General features: G+C 43.3%; 1 protein-coding gene and 1 long non-coding RNA gene across 4 annotated transcripts in view; one reads left to right on the forward strand and one right to left on the reverse strand.

Annotated features, from left to right (window-relative positions):
* CSGALNACT2 (chondroitin sulfate N-acetylgalactosaminyltransferase 2) overlaps window positions 1-17,338 on the reverse strand; it is a 35,655-nt gene that overhangs the window by 18,103 nt on the left and 214 nt on the right. Inside the window, exons 1-2 of one of the 2 annotated variants that reach the window (XM_081913697.1) lie at window positions 16,898-17,184; window positions 3,049-4,289 (exon numbers count right to left, since the gene is read on the reverse strand). In XM_081913697.1, the coding sequence (XP_081769823.1) occupies window positions 3,049-3,706 (658 nt within the window). In that variant the 5' untranslated portion in view covers window positions 3,707-4,289; window positions 16,898-17,184. Of the gene's footprint in view, window positions 1-3,048; window positions 4,290-16,897; window positions 17,185-17,338 lie in introns of those variants that run through there. The other variant, XM_081913698.1, reaches the window with a different exon arrangement.
* Window positions 3,198-7,176, forward strand: LOC309371218. 2 transcript variants are annotated; one of them, XR_014168927.1, is made up of 3 exons: window positions 3,198-3,337; window positions 6,585-6,712; window positions 6,787-7,176. It is a non-coding gene; the product is annotated as an uncharacterized lncRNA (long non-coding RNA). The 2 variants fall into 2 exon arrangements; XR_014168928.1 differs by having other exon boundaries at window positions 6,585-6,706.

A 17,338-nucleotide genomic window follows, 5' to 3' on the forward strand; every position in this document is an offset into this window, starting at 1 on the left:
TTATAAACTGCAGACTAACTGCCTCAAAAAAAAGAAACGTACCGAAAAGAGGCGATGCAGCATTACTGCGGCCAGCTACTAACCTACTCTAATGATTTACTGCCCAGAGTGATTTTCCTTTAAGTGTTGCAGAATGATTCAACAGCAACTATAACCCAACAATGAAGACACGTGGCCATGAAGAGAACATGCTCACTTTGTTCTGAAGGCATTGCTCTTAAGGGAAATGCATATGTAAAAGTCTTGGTATTTACAGAGTGCTTTGTGGGTATTCAAAGCACTTCACATACATTATGTATAATTCAACAATATGCCAACATGGGCGCCTTCATGGAGCAAACAAATTATCAAGACCTGAAGATTGAGATAGCAATTCACAAAACTGCACAAGTACACATGATGACAGAGACAAAGCAGGTGCATAAAAAAAGAGCAGTACTTACCACTGTGGTGCAATTTCTTGAAAATGACAGTCTCAAGGCAATCTTAGACATGAACATTTTCAATAAGTCTTAGAAATTTTTGACCGCATTTTGGAAACAATGACACAGCATCCAAAAGAAAAAACCTTTTTTTTCTGCCTGAAGAATTAGCAATGAAGTGAAACCATCATTGTTAAGTTTCTTAGAGCCTAAGAATAATGAACTGCAAAGATTCCTAAACAAGTGAATATATTCAAGGGTGGTCACAGCAGTTTTCTACGTTTTGGGGCACACGGTGTACTGGTTTGAAAACTCAGCTGAGAAGTTTCAAGTACACCCAGTCTGGGATCGCTAATATGTGTTCCACCAGACTACTCTAAAAATGCTGAGTACTGCATGTAACTTATTACCCCCATTACAGGACTATACCGCAGCCTGAGACATACTGAAGTACTCCTGCCAACTTGTGATTTAAATAATATGCCATCTGTTACTGGACTGGTGGAAAGTGGACAGGGGTGGGGGAAGAAGGCAAGAGTATGGAGCTGCTGTCTATGGGGGTGAGGGGGATATTTAACCCCTGTACAGTACTTCAATATTTACCTGGTTTTAGTTCTATGCTGAAATCTGTCCTCCCAACTTCTCAAAGGTTTTCTTCTCTGAGAAAAGACTTCTATTTTTTTCTGCCTCATTCCCAGGGCACTTGGGAATTCCTTTAGAAGTTTGCTATGTTCCGGGTTTTGAGTTTGTCTCATCATTGCAAGGTGGCCAAGGACACTGTACGGGCTTTTTATTTGTGAGTGTCTTCCCTTTCATCCTACAGATCATTAGGTTGCCAAGAAGGGATTGTTGCCCCCTGGCTGAAAAAGGTTCCCCCACTTTTGGAGCACACAGTGCTAAGCTAGATGGATCAATGCTATGACATGGTATGAAGTGGCCTCCTATAAATCAGATGCCAAAACACTGAATGAGTAAGCAATATATTATATACATATGCAATAATTGGCAGCCCTGCACACCAGAGAAGATGCAACCCACCAGCTACTGGACAATTCCCCCTTGTTTTTAAACCATGGTAGGCAGGGAATAAACCCTCAGGTAGTTTATTGAGCTCCTGGTAGTCCAACACATATGACAGTGATACACCACAAGTTGTGCATGCAAAACAGAATGCTGAGACTTCAGGCCAGTCAGATAATTTTTTGGGGGGGAGGGGGACTCGAACACACAAAAGTGTAAAGCTTATGACATATTTTCATCAGGTAGGGGAGTGTGTTATTGATAGTCTCCTTTAAATAATGACAGCAACAGAGTTAAATTTGGAATTGTAAAAGTTGATCCAAAAATGAATAATGATTTAAGGTCTTTGTTTGTTTTGTTTCATTTTTTAACCCTCAAATGGACTACTTAGCTGGCAGCTGTCAAATCTTCTCCATTCCAACTGCTTCATGCAGATTTACACCATACAAATGATCTGGTTCTAACTTTTGTTCATTTTCTTGAGCAATAATATAATGCTTCTTCTCTATACACACATGGGTATAACATGAAACACATCATGTTTCACATCCAATTCACATGATTCACATCCAATGCCCTTTTAAAATGTGGGTTGGATTTTTTTGGGATGGGGTGTTATTGGGTTGCTTTTGTTTTTATTTTGATGTTTTTTATATTGTGATTTTTTTCCTGTGAACTGTCCTGTGACCTGAAGGTATATAGGGTGGTATACAAATTTAATAAATAAGTAATTAAATAAATCACAAACACTAGGTCAGTAACTATTTCCTGTTTGATTGAGTAGCTCGATTTCTGTTGTAGTTATCATTAATTCTTAAATTCGCAACAGAGTAAATATTATAAGAGAAGGACTGCAATGGATGGGATTCACCTAACAAGCCCTGCTAGTAGTGGAAGGCCTGTTTGAAGTCTTCCACATGCACAACAAGAATTCCCCACCCCGCACCTCCCAAAATTGGCTCTGGAGGGACAGCACATGGGGGCAAGAGAACGGGGAACATTCTGTGTGGCAAGCTAAAATGCTTGCACAGACAGAATGTTAATCAAAGCATAACACTGAATTCCATCCAATATCATCGCAGTTACCAGTAAAGAAAAGTGCATCGTTCCTGTGATATCTATAAACCAAGGCTGATTCAGTCTCAAGGGATGAATAGGGATTAAGGAGATAGGAGTGAGCCGCAGAAAAGTGCATGCCCTTACCTTGTACACACTTAGGCCCTCTATCTGGCTTGGTAATGATGCAAAGGCTACACAGGTTAAAGTAAACCGGGGCTGCTTATAAACTCACTTGGAGAACCAGTGTTGGAAACTTCCGCAGGTAGAAAGGATATAGGGAAATTCACACACAAGTCAAGGGCAGTGCTTGCAATTTCATGGTGCCATCCCCCAAGCCTGTTATTTAATGACCTACTGCAACCTTCTACACCCTCCAGATGTTTCAGACTACAACTCCTGCCATCCCTGGTCATATTCAGAAAGGAATTGTAGTCCAAAGCATCTACAGACTACCTGGTTGGGGAAAGCCGGTCTTCTGTCTCAGAAATTCTGCCATTTGGTGTAGACCACCATATTATGAACTAGAATTCAAAAATGCATAAAGTACCTTCTATAAAATCGTTTTCATTGTAAAGCTGTCTCTCTCCTATTCCGTCATCTTCATCTTGACCATCTTCTTCATCTGGATTATTGATTACCTCGAGGCCAGCCTCAATTACTTCCACCAATTCATCTCGCTTATCTTTCCTGACAGGTTTCTCCTCTGGGTGTCGCGTTAGCCCCATTTCCAGCTGGAACACCTTCATGGAAGTAAAGCTTTCAAAAGGAACGACTCCATATTCACTAGGCAGCTTGGCCCCCATGCTCACTTCAGCTTTGTCTATTTGAGAATGCAGGTATTCCAGGAGATCATTGGGTGCTTGTTCTTTGGTGCCTTGATAGCCCATGCTGTTGACTCTTGGGGTTTTCTTCTCCTGTAACAATTTTAACTTGTCACTCATTTCCTGAAGCTCCTGCTTTAACTGAGCAATTTGGCGCTTGAGGCTCATAGCTCTGGTTTGGTAATGTTCTTCTTGCTCCTGCAGGAGGGCTTGGTAGTGCTCCTTGCCAAAACTCTCCCCTACAATGCCAGGAAGGGATCCATTGCCATCCGTTTGTGGAGCACATTCAAGGAGGTACATAAACAGCAACAAACTCAACAGCAAGGCAAGACCGACCAACAGCCACCGAGTTCTGGCTTGAAATATTATGCCTCTTCTAGGCATTCTTACGGCACTTAAGTTGTATTCCAACTAAAACAGCTGATGTTTTTGGTCATGTCTTGCTAGTATTTTCTGAAAGGAGCAATTGTTTGTAAGCTGAACCAAAACTACTTCTACTGATACATCCATTTGTGTGAGGCAAATAAGGGGGGAAACTTGCAACTGTTGTCTTGCTCAAGCAATACTGCAGAGATCACAAATCCCAGTATTGCTACAACTTCCATTATTGCAAGCATTTACAGTCTAAACAGTCAGATACAGCCCCCATTACTTTCAGGGCAATTTGTCTAGACATACGTTTTTGGAGGTGAAGTGAATTTGCTATGCTTCCGTATTTTAAAGACAACAAGTTGAAAACGTATCAAATTCTGATAAGTATAAAGTAAAAGAATATTGCAATTTATAGCCGTGGGGGCATTTTAAAAATATTTTTTCTCACTATCTGCGCACCCCCGTAAGAGCCATAAATATCTGAGCAATAGTAATTTTCATGGGCAGTCTGCAGGATATTTTCCTCTCGTGCTTATGCTTCTCTCTCCTCCGTCTTGGAAATCTGTAATCTGAGTCAGCAAAATTAAGGGAGGGCCTAGAATTAAATGAAAAGTACACTCAGTTAGAATTGCAAAACAGGCAAACATCTGGAAAACACATGAAGGCAAGTTTTAATATCCTAAAAATGTAGACCTGATGAATCACAAAATTTATTTTTCTGTGATGGCCCATGACAGGGGCGGGTTGTAAACCTTCAATTCTTTCTACTGGGTTACACACCAGTGATTTCCTTCTTGTGGAAATGTCTGAAACAAACTCATCCAACAGACTAGTAAAAAACAGCTTTTTTTCCAGCTACATAAGTGGTTGTCAGAATTCTTTCCCCTGCTATTTTTGTCATTTCTGGAATGCATCATAACCAGTTTTTTATTTAAATGGCAATGTATTAAGAAGTTAGTGAATTTAACTCCTACTTCCAATTATATTTTCTGTCACCATGCAGGAACATCTACCTTCTTCTGAAAAGGGTACACAGGAAACCTGTAGTTTCTTCAGGTAAAAAAAGGGATGGCCAGATATGAGGTTTAGAATTCCAAAAATATTAGAATGTGTGCTTGTATTTTGAGAGGGGCTTTATGGTTCTAAAACAACAAACTATGGGGGTTGCCTTCCAACTTGCATGACTTACATAACTGCAGGTAGGTAAAGACCAATCCTCCCACAATCCTAAAACAGTCTCAGCAGAACCTCTTAACAAAACTACCCTTATGCAAAGTGCTAAAAGCACTGTAGAGATGTACTAACAATAGCTCCTTCGCAATTGACAAACACCTATCTCTGAAGACCTGTCAGAGTATTAAGGCCTTTCCACTAGGAAGAGTGTTTTGGGCGTAGGGAAGAGTCAGATAAAATTATAAATTACTATCTACATGCATACTGAAGCAACTAACACCAGGTGTATCTTCAAGTCACTGACTAGAGTCCAGATGTGGTGAATCAAGATGCAAGAAACAAAACACATCATTATGTACCAAACTAGGAGATAAGTATGAGACAAAAAAACAACACCCAGCTTCCAATCTCTATGGGCTGTATCTAACTAATCAGTTCCACTAGTGCAAGGACTTTAAAGGTATTTATTATAACAAGTTTAAGGGGGAGTGAAGGAAAACAGAGCAGATTTAGGGGTCGTGTAGAGAAATTCCAAATTTTGGGGACGGGAATGCAGCAGCAGGGCTCAAACCCACATTCAAATATTTAACAAAAAGGTTTTCTGTTCAATAGTCCACTCAAAATGCTGCTAAGGCATAAGTATTCATGACAATCAGATTTTGTTCTGGAATAGATTTTATTTAAGGCATGTAAGTCAGAAATTGTATGCAATACCATGCTAACTGAAGGCTGTAAAATATTCATATCTGAGTAGAATGAACAGGAACAAGAAAGCTCAGTACATTTAAACCTCAAGCACAGACTAGGCTAACAATAGCAACATAGAAACAATCCATTGAGTTTCTGGGGAAACCATTGCAGCCTAAGTTTGCTTTCTTGACCATGAGAGAACATCCTTTTGACAACAGCGTTCTGCTTATTGACATATAAGAACAGCGAAAGAACACAGCATTGTTTAACCAGTCACTTCAACCTCCAAACACACTTTACAGTTGAGAAGCAAGTATCCCTTTCCTCAGAGAATAAGGCTGGCAGCCATCATCTAACAAACTGAATACTTTGGCAGATTACACAGATGCAATAGCACTGTAAACCAATATGCATTGTAAACCTAGCAGCTCAAGGGACAGATCCAGAACCCAAAGGATCTTTTATCAGGCTCTCAGTTGAGGCTGATTCTTCTTATGAGACCTACTCTACCTCTAAACACACAAAGACCCAGACAGCTCACCAGTTATGTACAAGACTCAGCTCTTTGATGTCCCAAGTTTTAAACCAGCATCCCCTGATGGCCTGTTATGGGCATTTTATTAGTACAATTCCCACAAAATGCAAGACCAAAAAAATGGTGACTACTTATGACTAAGATAACCACTTTACTTCTTGCAAAAGAATCTCAAATACTCTAAAGCAAAGGTAAGCCAGACAAAATTAATAATGGCTTCTGTTAGACAACCAAACACTTCTATCATAATAACGGTGTGATTGAATATAGCCTTCTGATACATATGCAAACTTCATTTCCCAAAACTATCTTAAGGGTGTGTTTTTAGGCTACAAAATGGTCCTTTGGCTTCATCGTTCTGTGGTTATCTGACTCAGTTTAAGATCATCAGCAATTTTACCTCCAAGAGAAAAATGTTCCCAGACTTTTCCTTGATTTTGCCATTTGGAAAGTGACACATTTTTTCAAGCAAAATTCTTATTCTACTTACAGGAAATGTTAGCCTTCATGAATCTTCATGGGACCTACTAGAAAAGCTTTCAGACGTCCTCCCCCAATCTGCTATGGGCTTGAGATCACTGGTTTATTCATCATATATTTTGCAAAGTCATCTGGTAAGGGTGAGTTGGTATTCGGAATCATACTGCCTCCAACAATGCAGAGCATAGAATTCATTATTTCTGTTCTTCTAAAGGTAGCAAGTGCGGTTATGAAGATAATGAATAGGCCACAGGTTAAACTGAGTCTGTCCTAATTTGAAATGAAGCTATATCACTTCATCCTTCCCTACTGCATTGACTGAACCTCTTTTCAAATGCCTGATCCTCTGCTACTATTCCAGCAACCCTCACTTTATTAACTAGGAATCCGTAGTAAACTTTGTAAACAGTAAACATCTTTGCCAAGACCCACTAATAGTGGTCATGACATGAGACTTAAAAATAAATTTAAGACTCAGCTGAACACAAAAAATTGTTTGCCTTCATAAATGGCTGTTTGCTGCTTTCACTGCTTCATTCACTGCTCTAGCCTTGTCCCCTTCTAATCAACCATTGCTAGGGGCCTGTAATTCTGTTATGTCTCTGCCATTGAGTGAAACTAAATAATTCACTCGTGATACAAAAGCACAGCAAAATCAGCCACCCCAAGGAGGTGTCAGGAATGCACACAGAAACACAGCGGGTTGGTGCCCCCAGACAGCATGGAGTTTGTACCATCACAGAATGATTTTTACTTGAGAAAAATAATGCCTCAGCTATCGGAAGTTTTAAAAAAGCTTCATCTTGCCTACTCCAACACTGGGCCCACTTTTACAATCAACTGAATCACCGCAGCAGAATGTAGGTGTTTGGGGGCTGGCAGCTACATGTTGAATTATCCCCAAGAACAAGCCAACATACACTCTCCACTCATAGAAAAGTAGTTTGCTAGTAGAGAGACCTCGGTGAAAGCTTTCCTGAACAAAAACGTCTTCAGTAGACACCTAAGCATCATCTTGCTAGGTGCCTTTCTAGTTTTGGCTGGTGAATAATACCAGAAGGCTGGAGCTACAACATTGAAAATCCAGTTTCCAGGACAGGCTAAGTGCACGTCGGGGGCATATAGTTGTTCCCAGCAGTACCCCATCTGAGGAGCACAGCGAAAGGGCACTGAGTGTCAATCAGCCAAAGGCCTGCTTAGGGAGGAACACTTTTGCCTGGTGCCTAAAGGTGTTTAACGAAGGCACCAAGCGAACCTCCCTGGGGAGAGCATTCCACAAAAAGAGTGCAATCTTTTCAGCAAAGCTGTTATTTGGTGTTGATAGGATCAACAAATTAGCTGTTGCATTCTATACCAGCTGGATCTTCTAGGTAAAGCCCATAAAGCCCAAGGGAAGTCCCACATAGAGCACATTGCAGTAGTCCAGTTTTGAAGTTACCAATGCCAAGCTCACAGTGGCCAACCCTACCTTATTCATGCCACAGACGAATACACATGCACTCTGCAATGGGAGCAGGTATTGTATAAGCAGTCAGGCTGTATCACACTCCATAGTGCCATATAACTCTACTTGAAATACTAAATTTTATTATCTGAAGCAAAAATTTGAAGACCATAAAACACTATTTTTCAATTCCAATAGAATTCAGCTATGATTAGCAGGGGTCAGCAAACTTTTTCAGCAGGGGGCCGGTCCACTGTCCCTCAGACATTGTGAGGGGCTGGACTATATTTTGGAAAAGAAAAGAAAAAGAATGAATTCCTATGCTCCACAAATAACCCAGAGATGCATTTTAAATAAAAGGACACATTCTACTCATGCAAAAACACACTGATTCCCAGACCGTCTGCAGGCCAGATTTAGAAGTTGATTGGGCCGGATCCGGCCCCCGGGCCTTAGTTTGCCTACCCATGGATTAGTGCATCAGCTGCAACTCCCCACCCCCTGGGAGAGAGAAAACCTGCTGACCATTATCCATGGCCTGGCATCCTCTAGATGACTAGATTGGTCAACTACATGGGCTGCCTTTGAAGACTTCACAGAAGCTCCTGTTGATAGCCAGACAGCTGCATTTTGAACTGGCACTACCCTTTACAAAGTTTCTTCCACATAGTTAAACAGCGACATTTGTTGCCGGTCCATTTTCAGGCACAATTCAAAGCACAAGTTGTTACGTACAAGAGGGGCTGACTTCAACCACATGTTCCTGTCTGACCATTAGTCATTGTCAGACGCTCAGTTACAAGCCCCTCTGTCATCAGAAGGGTGTTCCCAAATATGATTCCAACATCAGTGAAATACTTTGTTATTTGTCCAGGCATTCCAGTATGGTAACCAGCTGATTTCACTGTTTCTCAGCCTTCTGCTGAGTTTTATCATCTGCTCTTGGCCTGCTGCTTTCCAATTCCATTGTTTTAGTCTGTATTTTTACTGCATTTCTTCACATTGTATTTAGGTGTGTGCCTGCCTGAGAGCCTAGTGCTCATGCCTATTGCCTATATATTTGCCAAATAAATGAGGCATAATCTAGAGGGCATTGAACAGGGTAGAGGTGCCCCTCTGCTCACAGAGATGAGTTTTGGTAGCAAGACACACCTGAGGGAGGCCCTCACTAAGCCCACTGAAAGCTTGGTGAGCACAGGGGGGTTTGCTGGTGGGAAGACCTGAAATGGGGTGTTCTGGGGCCAGCCTTGGACCTGCTTGGTTTCAGCTGAAGGAAATTGAAGACATACCGTACTTTTTGCGCCTTAATACTCACTTTTTTCCTCCTAGAAAGTAAGGGGAAATGTCTGTGTGTGTTATGGAGGAAATGTCTAAGGATGGCGGGGGGATCTACTGCAGTCATGAGCAGAGGATCCATGGTTCCCCTTCCTTCCCTCCTCTGTGGCTCGCTTTGAAACAGCAAAGCGGGAGAAGAGCCGCTGAGTGGGGAGGAGGGAGAGAAGCAGAGCCTGCTTGCTTCAAAGTAGCAATGCAGGAGAGGACAGGCTGCATGCATTGCTCACGAGTGTAAGCGGCTCCTGTCCGGTTGGCTCCTTTAAAGCAACCATGTCCCTCTCTCCTCCCCACTCAGCTCGCTAAATACGGTAGCAGCAAAGTTTTTCAGCGAGCAGGGAGGAGGGAGAGAAGCAGAGCCTGCTTGCTTCAAAGGAGCAAAGTGGGAGAGGAGAGGAGCCTTCTCCCCTTATACCCCTCACCTGAATTATTAGCAGCATCCTTCTCCACACACCCCACGTGTGCTCCTTGTCCCTTGAGTGCTTTTCCTTCCCTGTCCACCTAAAACGTGGTTACAAAGCACGGATCCACATGGATCCTCAGGATTTTTGCACTGGGTCACCCCAAATTCACCATCAGATCACACAGCATGTCCATGGCTACAGCTTGCACCAAAAATAGCACGCACCCACTGTTGCCTAGGGCCACAGTGGTGCAAAAATGTGGTTACAAAGCATGGATCCACATGGATCCTCAGGATTTTTGCATTGGGCTACCCCAAACTCACCGTCAGATCACATGTCTGTGGCCACAGCATGAACCACAAAAATCATACATCCACTGTTTCGTTTAGATTTTTTTCTTCTTGTTTTCCTCCTCTAAAAACTATGTGCGTGTTATGGTCGGGTGCGTGTTAGTAGATTCCACCTGTTCAAAAAAAAGAAAGCATCATCCTTTGGAAATGATGGACAATCTGTCACTTCAATCTTCCCATCATGCGAATTTAGGACTATTCTGCCTATAAGCTAGGGGAGGAAAGAGTTTTCAGGGAGCCACCATTTTTAAACACCCTTCTTCCCCTAAGCTACTCTTCTCATCCAGGGCAGTAGCATGTGGGGCAATAAGCTGCAACCACAAGGAAACTGAACATTTTTTTCTCCTCTTCAATTGCAGTCACCCTCACTTCTTCATTAAGAGGGGGAAACCTGTGAGACAAGGAGCAGAATCAAATTGCAACTGAGCAGGTTTTAAAACCCTCTCTCAACCTCATGCCCATCACAGATGGGACGGTAGACCTTTTTCACTACCTGTGTCACTATTATTATTTTTTATAGAGTTAAGGCTCAGCTGCCCCCAGCCTGTGTGGATAAGATGGAAATCGGTTTAGTTATGAAAGATTTGAGGTCAGACTGTAGACCTCAGTTTTTCAACATATAAACTGAAAAGACTTTTTCAGTATTATGTACATATTGCTTCCAAAACAAGACATGTACGAGCGAAGGACATTTCTGCAGACACTGAGCACCAGCTGTCTCATTAAGCCATTGCACAAATGGCTACTCCTACCACTCAGTTACATTAAATTAATTTCTTAAAAATAGCACCAAACACAAGAATACTTCACCATCATCATTATCTGCACACAAAGTCATTACTTTATATACTACAATAGCATGATATTTGACATCTGTGCTGCGACATTACCCTGGAGCAGTCATCTCCAGAACACCTAACTCCTTCAGGGTCGGGACAGAAATACAAAATGCAATTAGAAGACTTTAAAGTAGCAAAGAAAATAACAGCACTGCCAGGTTCTTTTACAGAAGTGCAGTTAAAAGCTACACTGAGATTAGGACACGTCAGTGCAACAAAATTTCCACAGTCAAGAACTGTTGAATTACTCAACATTCAGTAGTCAAATAGTTCCAACATTGTATCTAACTCATTCACATTGCAAGTGTCTAGCATTGCACAGAGTGTTGCAGCAGAGACTTCAACAGTCCTACAATATGACATATTTATGGACTTCATTAGAAAACAAAACTTGAGTTCTCCTAGTTGTCTTTTTAGATTCTCAGCCATAAAGCAGCCTTAATCTTTGTTGCAGCAAACTTTCTTGGCTTTTCTTTGAATATATCCATGATAACTAAACTAAGAAAAGTAGGAGTGTTTCTACTGTCAGTACTGGATTACCCAGGAGCAATTAGAAAAACTAATAATATTTTAAGTTAAAATGTTTGCCATAATTACATGAAGATTATTTGTGAAATTAACATACAGTAATAGACAGTACATGCAGTTTCTATTAAGCAGCAATGAGCAATCCCACACATATATCTCCAGAAATAGTATATTTTATTCACCATGTCAGTAAATTGAATTTTCTCACTTTTATGGGCAGCATAGGCAACTACTGAGTACTATTTGCAAATGAATACTGTACTTGGAGCTGGCATAGGAACAACTTTCTTTAGCTTTTAACCAAGGTTGAGGGGTCAGAAGTGGGACACAGAATGACAAATTTCCGTTCCTCTTACATGAAAGATTATGCCGTTGTTAATCATGGTTTGGGACACACATGCATTGATGTGAACCATGGCTGAACATGGTTCAGTTCCTCGAAGTAAAATGCGCCTGGCTACTTTCAAATGCTGGACAGTAACCGGGGCAAATTATTCTGTCTAAAGCAAATAATAATAATTTAAAAAAAAAAAGCTGTGTGTGTGTGTGTGTGAAAAACAGGACACCTAACCAATGAGAAATTTGATCACCTTAGCTACCAGAGCTCCCCTGTAACTCTGTAACATAATGAATCATTGTGTGTGACTGTAAACCAGAAGTTGGTGGTTCAAGTCCACCCAGCACAAGATTCCTGCATTGCAGGGGGTTGGACTAGATGATCCTCGGGATCCCTTCCAACTCTGTATTTCTATGATTCTATGGTCTTTAAAGGTGCTGATAGTTTACATGCATAGGCTTGAAGCACACAATCCAGTCCCTTAACCATAATCAAAAGACAAACACGAATACCTGACCACTCTAAGCACTTTCCTTCCCATTCCATCAGGGCAACAGAGGCTTTATGCGAGAAAGAATGATAGCCAAGGTTTTGGCTCTCTTTACAAAGCAACAGTTTTCACGCCCACATGATTTCAAGTGACCAGCTTTCAATTTTTCTATGCAACTTTTTTCCAGTAATTTTTTCTCCAACCAAAGCAAGGACAGATGGGAACAAATATTTAACCCACCCTACGAGTAGACATCTGCCAGTTGTACTGATGATTTCATGAACATATTTTCCTTAACCAAATGAGATCACCAATATGTTTTAAAAGAAACAGGAAAGTTGTGACATGGTGCTTCATATGGTGTAGAACAGGGGTCCTCAAACTTTTTAAACAGGGGGCCAGTTCACTGTTCCTCAGACATTGCTGGGTGCCAGACTATACAGTGGTATCTCGGGTTAAGAACTTAATTTGTTCTAGAGGTCCGTTTTTAACCTGAAACTGTTCTTAACCTGAAGCACCACTTTAGCTAATGGGGCCTCCTGCCACCGCCGAGCCGCCACTGTGCGATTTCTGTTATCATCCTAAAGCAAAGTTCTCAACCTGGAGTACTATTTCTGGGTTAGCGGAGTCTGTAACCTGAAGCGTCTGTAACCTGAGGTACCACTGTAGTTTGAAAAAAAATATGAACAAATTCCTATGCACACTGCACATACAGTGGTACCTCTACTTACGCGCACCTCTGGTTATGTATCCTTTGGGATACACATGCGGCAAACCCAGAAGTAATTTTCTGGGTTTCGCCGCACATGCATGCACAGAAGTGCTCTACCACACCACACGCATGCGCAGAACAAGCACCTCCGGTTGCGAAAACCTCGAGATCCGACTGGAGCTCCAGAACAGATCCTATCCACAACCAGAGGTACCACTGTATTTTATTTGTAGTGCACAAAACAGGAAAAACAATACAATATTTAAGAAGAAGAAGAGGAGGAGAGATTGGATTTGATATCCCGCTTTATCACTACCCGGAGGAGTCTCAAAGTGGCTAACATTCTCCTTTCCCTTCCTCCCCCACAACAAACACTCTGTGAGGTAAGTGGGGCTGAGAGACTTCAAAGAAGTGTGACTAGCCCAAGGTCACCCAGCAGCTGCATGTGGAGGAGCGGAGACGCAAACCCGGTTCCCCAGATTACAAGTCTACCGCTCTTAACCACTACACCACACTGGCTCTTAAAATGTTATGGTATGGGTTGTAGTCAATGCCAGTTTGCTAGATCACTCAGAGTAGATCTACTGAAAATAATGAACACAAGTCACTTGGGTCTATTAATTTCAATGGGTCTACACAGAGTAACACTGAGTTTTGCCCACCTCCCAATTACTTGCAGTACTATTCAAAACACCTTATTATTATTAAATTGGTCGGATACTTGTTGAGCTTGTCTCTTGGCCTGGGCTTGGGGAGGGGAAAAGGTGGGGAGCTAAGAGAGGCAGAGAGAAAGGGAGCTTCGCCCACCGTTACGTTGCCCTCCTGTGTTTGCAATGGATCTGTGAGGGAGAGGCGATCAAGCAAGCAGCCACACCAACATATATTAAAAGGAGCTCCTTTGGCTAGCTCTATCCTGCTTCCCCTAGCAGCCCAGCAGTGTCGCATGTCTCCCCTCCAAGCCCTCCTCGACTGGCGCAGGTAAGCCTTGGAACGTTGGGGTTGGGGAGTGACCCTTTTGGAATGCCGAGGAGCCTTTTGGAACGCTGGGGACGGAACTGTTGCTACTTTTCGCTGCTTCCCTTTTTGTGTGTGCCAAGCGTTTACTTACAGCCTCCCCATGGAAAAAAGGAAAATGGGGGGGGGGGTTCTGCAGTTGCCAGGTGGGCCAGGTTCAGGACTCTGGTGACTGGATCTGGCCCGCGGACCATAGTTTGAGGACCCCTGGTGTAGAATCTAGGTATGAATACTCTAAAGCACCAGAAATCTGTGTTACGTGATGATTCTGCATATTTTAAAGTTGTGGGTTTTTTTTAAAGAATGCAGCCTAAAGCCAAGAACCACAATTCATATCTGGTCTTCTCTTTTAGTTTGTGCCAGATAAGACCAGCAAGACCCATGCAGGGCTACTAGATGCCCTTGGTTTCATAACAACTTCCCACATATCCTATAGTTTAGTTCCATCTCGGATGAGATAGACATTACAAAAGAATGAATCAACATGCTTTGACTTTTTTCTGCCTAGAACCAAGAAAAGAAGAGATATGGGTCGGGGGAGCAATCGTAATCCAGACATAACAGTCACTATGGGATCATTACATTTAAGCAGGGGCAATGGGACATCAGAACTGATTTGCCCCCGCTCCAATGACATGTACCAAGATCTGAATGCACTCTTAAGTAGCTATGCTACATAAGGGTTTGGGGAAGCCCAAGCCAATTCATCTATCTGGGAAAGCACCAAAGGGTTGAATCTCGAGTAACTTCACCTCACCATTCCTACTGCAAACTCCAATATATTTTAATTCAACTGGTGCCAGATGATTTCTGCACTGTGTCACAACAATGCAAGTTGGCTTTGCTTGAGGCTACAGCAATCCATGCACTTCTCACCTCCCATGATACCGAAACATCCTGCCAATTTACTGTGTGCTTTCCCAGTACGACATGTTTAATGTTAAACTTGCAACCACCCTGTAAAATTAGGTCAGTACTATCGCCGTATTCCAGAGGAAACTGGCTGTGACTTGCTTGAGGCTACCTAGAGAGTTCGTGGCAGAGGCAAAATACAAAACAGAGACTTACTGATTTGTGGTTCAGCTTCGTAGCAATGACCAGTTCTGTAACACAGTTTGGAACACCTCAGTTGGTTCTTCTCTCAAACTTGAAAGAGGAACATCCAACAAAATAAAATGATAGGAGTAATTTATCTACTTGCTCCTCTGCACCAGGAATGGGGAACCCTTCAAAGATGTTGCTGGACTATACCTCCCATCCCTGACCATTGGCCATGCTGGCTGGGCTAATGAAAATTCAAGTCCAACAACATGTAAAGGTCTACCAGTTCTGAATCCCTGTCCTATACCATTTTTTTTAAAAAGACAGGAAATATGGGTGATCAATTGTCACTAGTTAAAAAGAAGCCCTCAATTCTTCATTAACAAAGCACCCCATCTTGAGAGAAACACATGCTAAATACTGTCTAGCACACCATCCATTTACCACCCACAGCCTTCCAGTCTGCATGGGATAAACCACTGCTTACAAAACAGCTTACTCTGTAAGGGATCTGAAGAAATAATGAGTTTTCTCTCTTTCTGTATCTAAGTGAGAAGAGATATGTGAAGAAAAGAACAGGCGCAAAATAGAGGGAACTAAGTTATAAATTTATGGGTGGAAGGAAGGAAGAGAACATACAGCACAAAGCAACAGAGAGACAATATAGAGGGTACACGGCCCAGAGTTATTGCATGTGGACTGCTCGTCTTGCGACACATTTTAACTATCCTTTTGCCTATGAAACTACTATGACAGAAACAGATGGCTTTCTATTCCTCCACTGCATGCTTTTGCGCACAGAGGAAAAAATCTGGTTGCAACTGAAGCAGCTATAGGACAACTTGCAAGAGTGGAGTGTGATTTTACACAATTGTTTGAAGAAAACAGGCTAGGAAAAGTGTGTCCGGGAAAGATAAGGCACAGATAAGAAATACAATTGTGATTAATAGGAATAAGGGTAACAACCAAAGAATCTTGCACACAGAATCATAAAATTGGAAGGGACCCTGAGGGTCATCTAGTTCAACCCCCTGCAATGCAGGAATATGCAGCTGCCCTGTACTCGGATTGAACCTGCAACCCTGGCAATATGAGCACCATGCTCTAACCAACTGAGCCATCCAGGCTATCTTCTAGCATTTCAACTTAGTCTAACCTATATCAATTTATTCGGAATAACCGCCAGCCTTGATGCTATAATCAAGTAATTCCTATGACAGAAACGCTATTCCCCAAGATATATAAGCTCTGGAAAGGTGGAGTGGGGGCGGGGGATCTTGCCTTCCACCACTCTGCAACCAGACTGCACGAATGAGGAGTACAAGGCGTCACCCGATTTGCATTCAGAGATCTTCGGCTTGGCGTCCCGAAGCCCCGAGAGGATTTTTGAGGAAGGAAGGATAGAAGGTTCTTCTGTAATGGGGCGGCGGGAGGAAAGAAAGGGTTAAGATACGGCGAGGCGGAGGCTTTATTTAAGAAAAAGAAACACACACACACGCAGGTGTGTAGGTAGGTATCCAAGAATTGTTACCCATCCTGCACACACATACATTCCCGGGGGTGGGCGAGTGGGCACAACAACGAGCCGAGGTGGGCGAGATGTTTTCGTTACGTGCGCAAAGGACTTTGGACTAGACCTGCTCTGGAGAGCCTAGATTTGGGTGTCATGGAGGGGGTGGGGGTGGGTCGGTGGGCGGCAATCGTGGCACCAGGAGCGAAGGAAGGAGTGAGAGAACCTGCTTGGGGCAGATGCGCCAAAGCCACGGGGGAGGCTGAGATAGGGGGGAGGAAGGGGAGAACGGCGAACGTGGCCCGCGCGCCCCGCAAGACTCACCTCAAAACGGAGCCCCCCCCCTCCTCCTCCTGCTTCTTCCTCGGCTCAACTAGCAGCTCTTGCTGCTGCTGCTGTTGGACTGCAGGCTGCGCCGCGCAGCAGCGGCCCCACTTCCTGTGAGCGAGCGAGGAAATGAGGCGGAGGAGGCGGCATCGGCGCGCCTCAGCCACTACTCTCCTCCCGGCCGCGGCAGCCCCTTAAAGCGATAGGCACCGGCGGGAGGGGAGCGTGGCTGCTGCCGCCGCCGCCGCTGCCACTTCTTCTTCGCTTTCCTCCTGTCCATGCTACCCGACCCGCCCTGCTGGCAGAGGGGTGAGCCATCTGAGGGCGAGGCCAGGCGCCCTCCCGCGGCCACAGGGGCGGGCGCCCTAACCCCTCCCCCCTCCCCACGCGACGGGTCTCGACGCCACCCTACGGGGACCCCAGCGGCTGTCGCGGACA

This window comes from Podarcis melisellensis (genome assembly GCF_964234715.1).
Source record: "Podarcis melisellensis genome assembly, chromosome: 5".
Lineage (NCBI taxonomy): Eukaryota > Metazoa > Chordata > Lepidosauria > Squamata > Lacertidae > Podarcis > Podarcis melisellensis.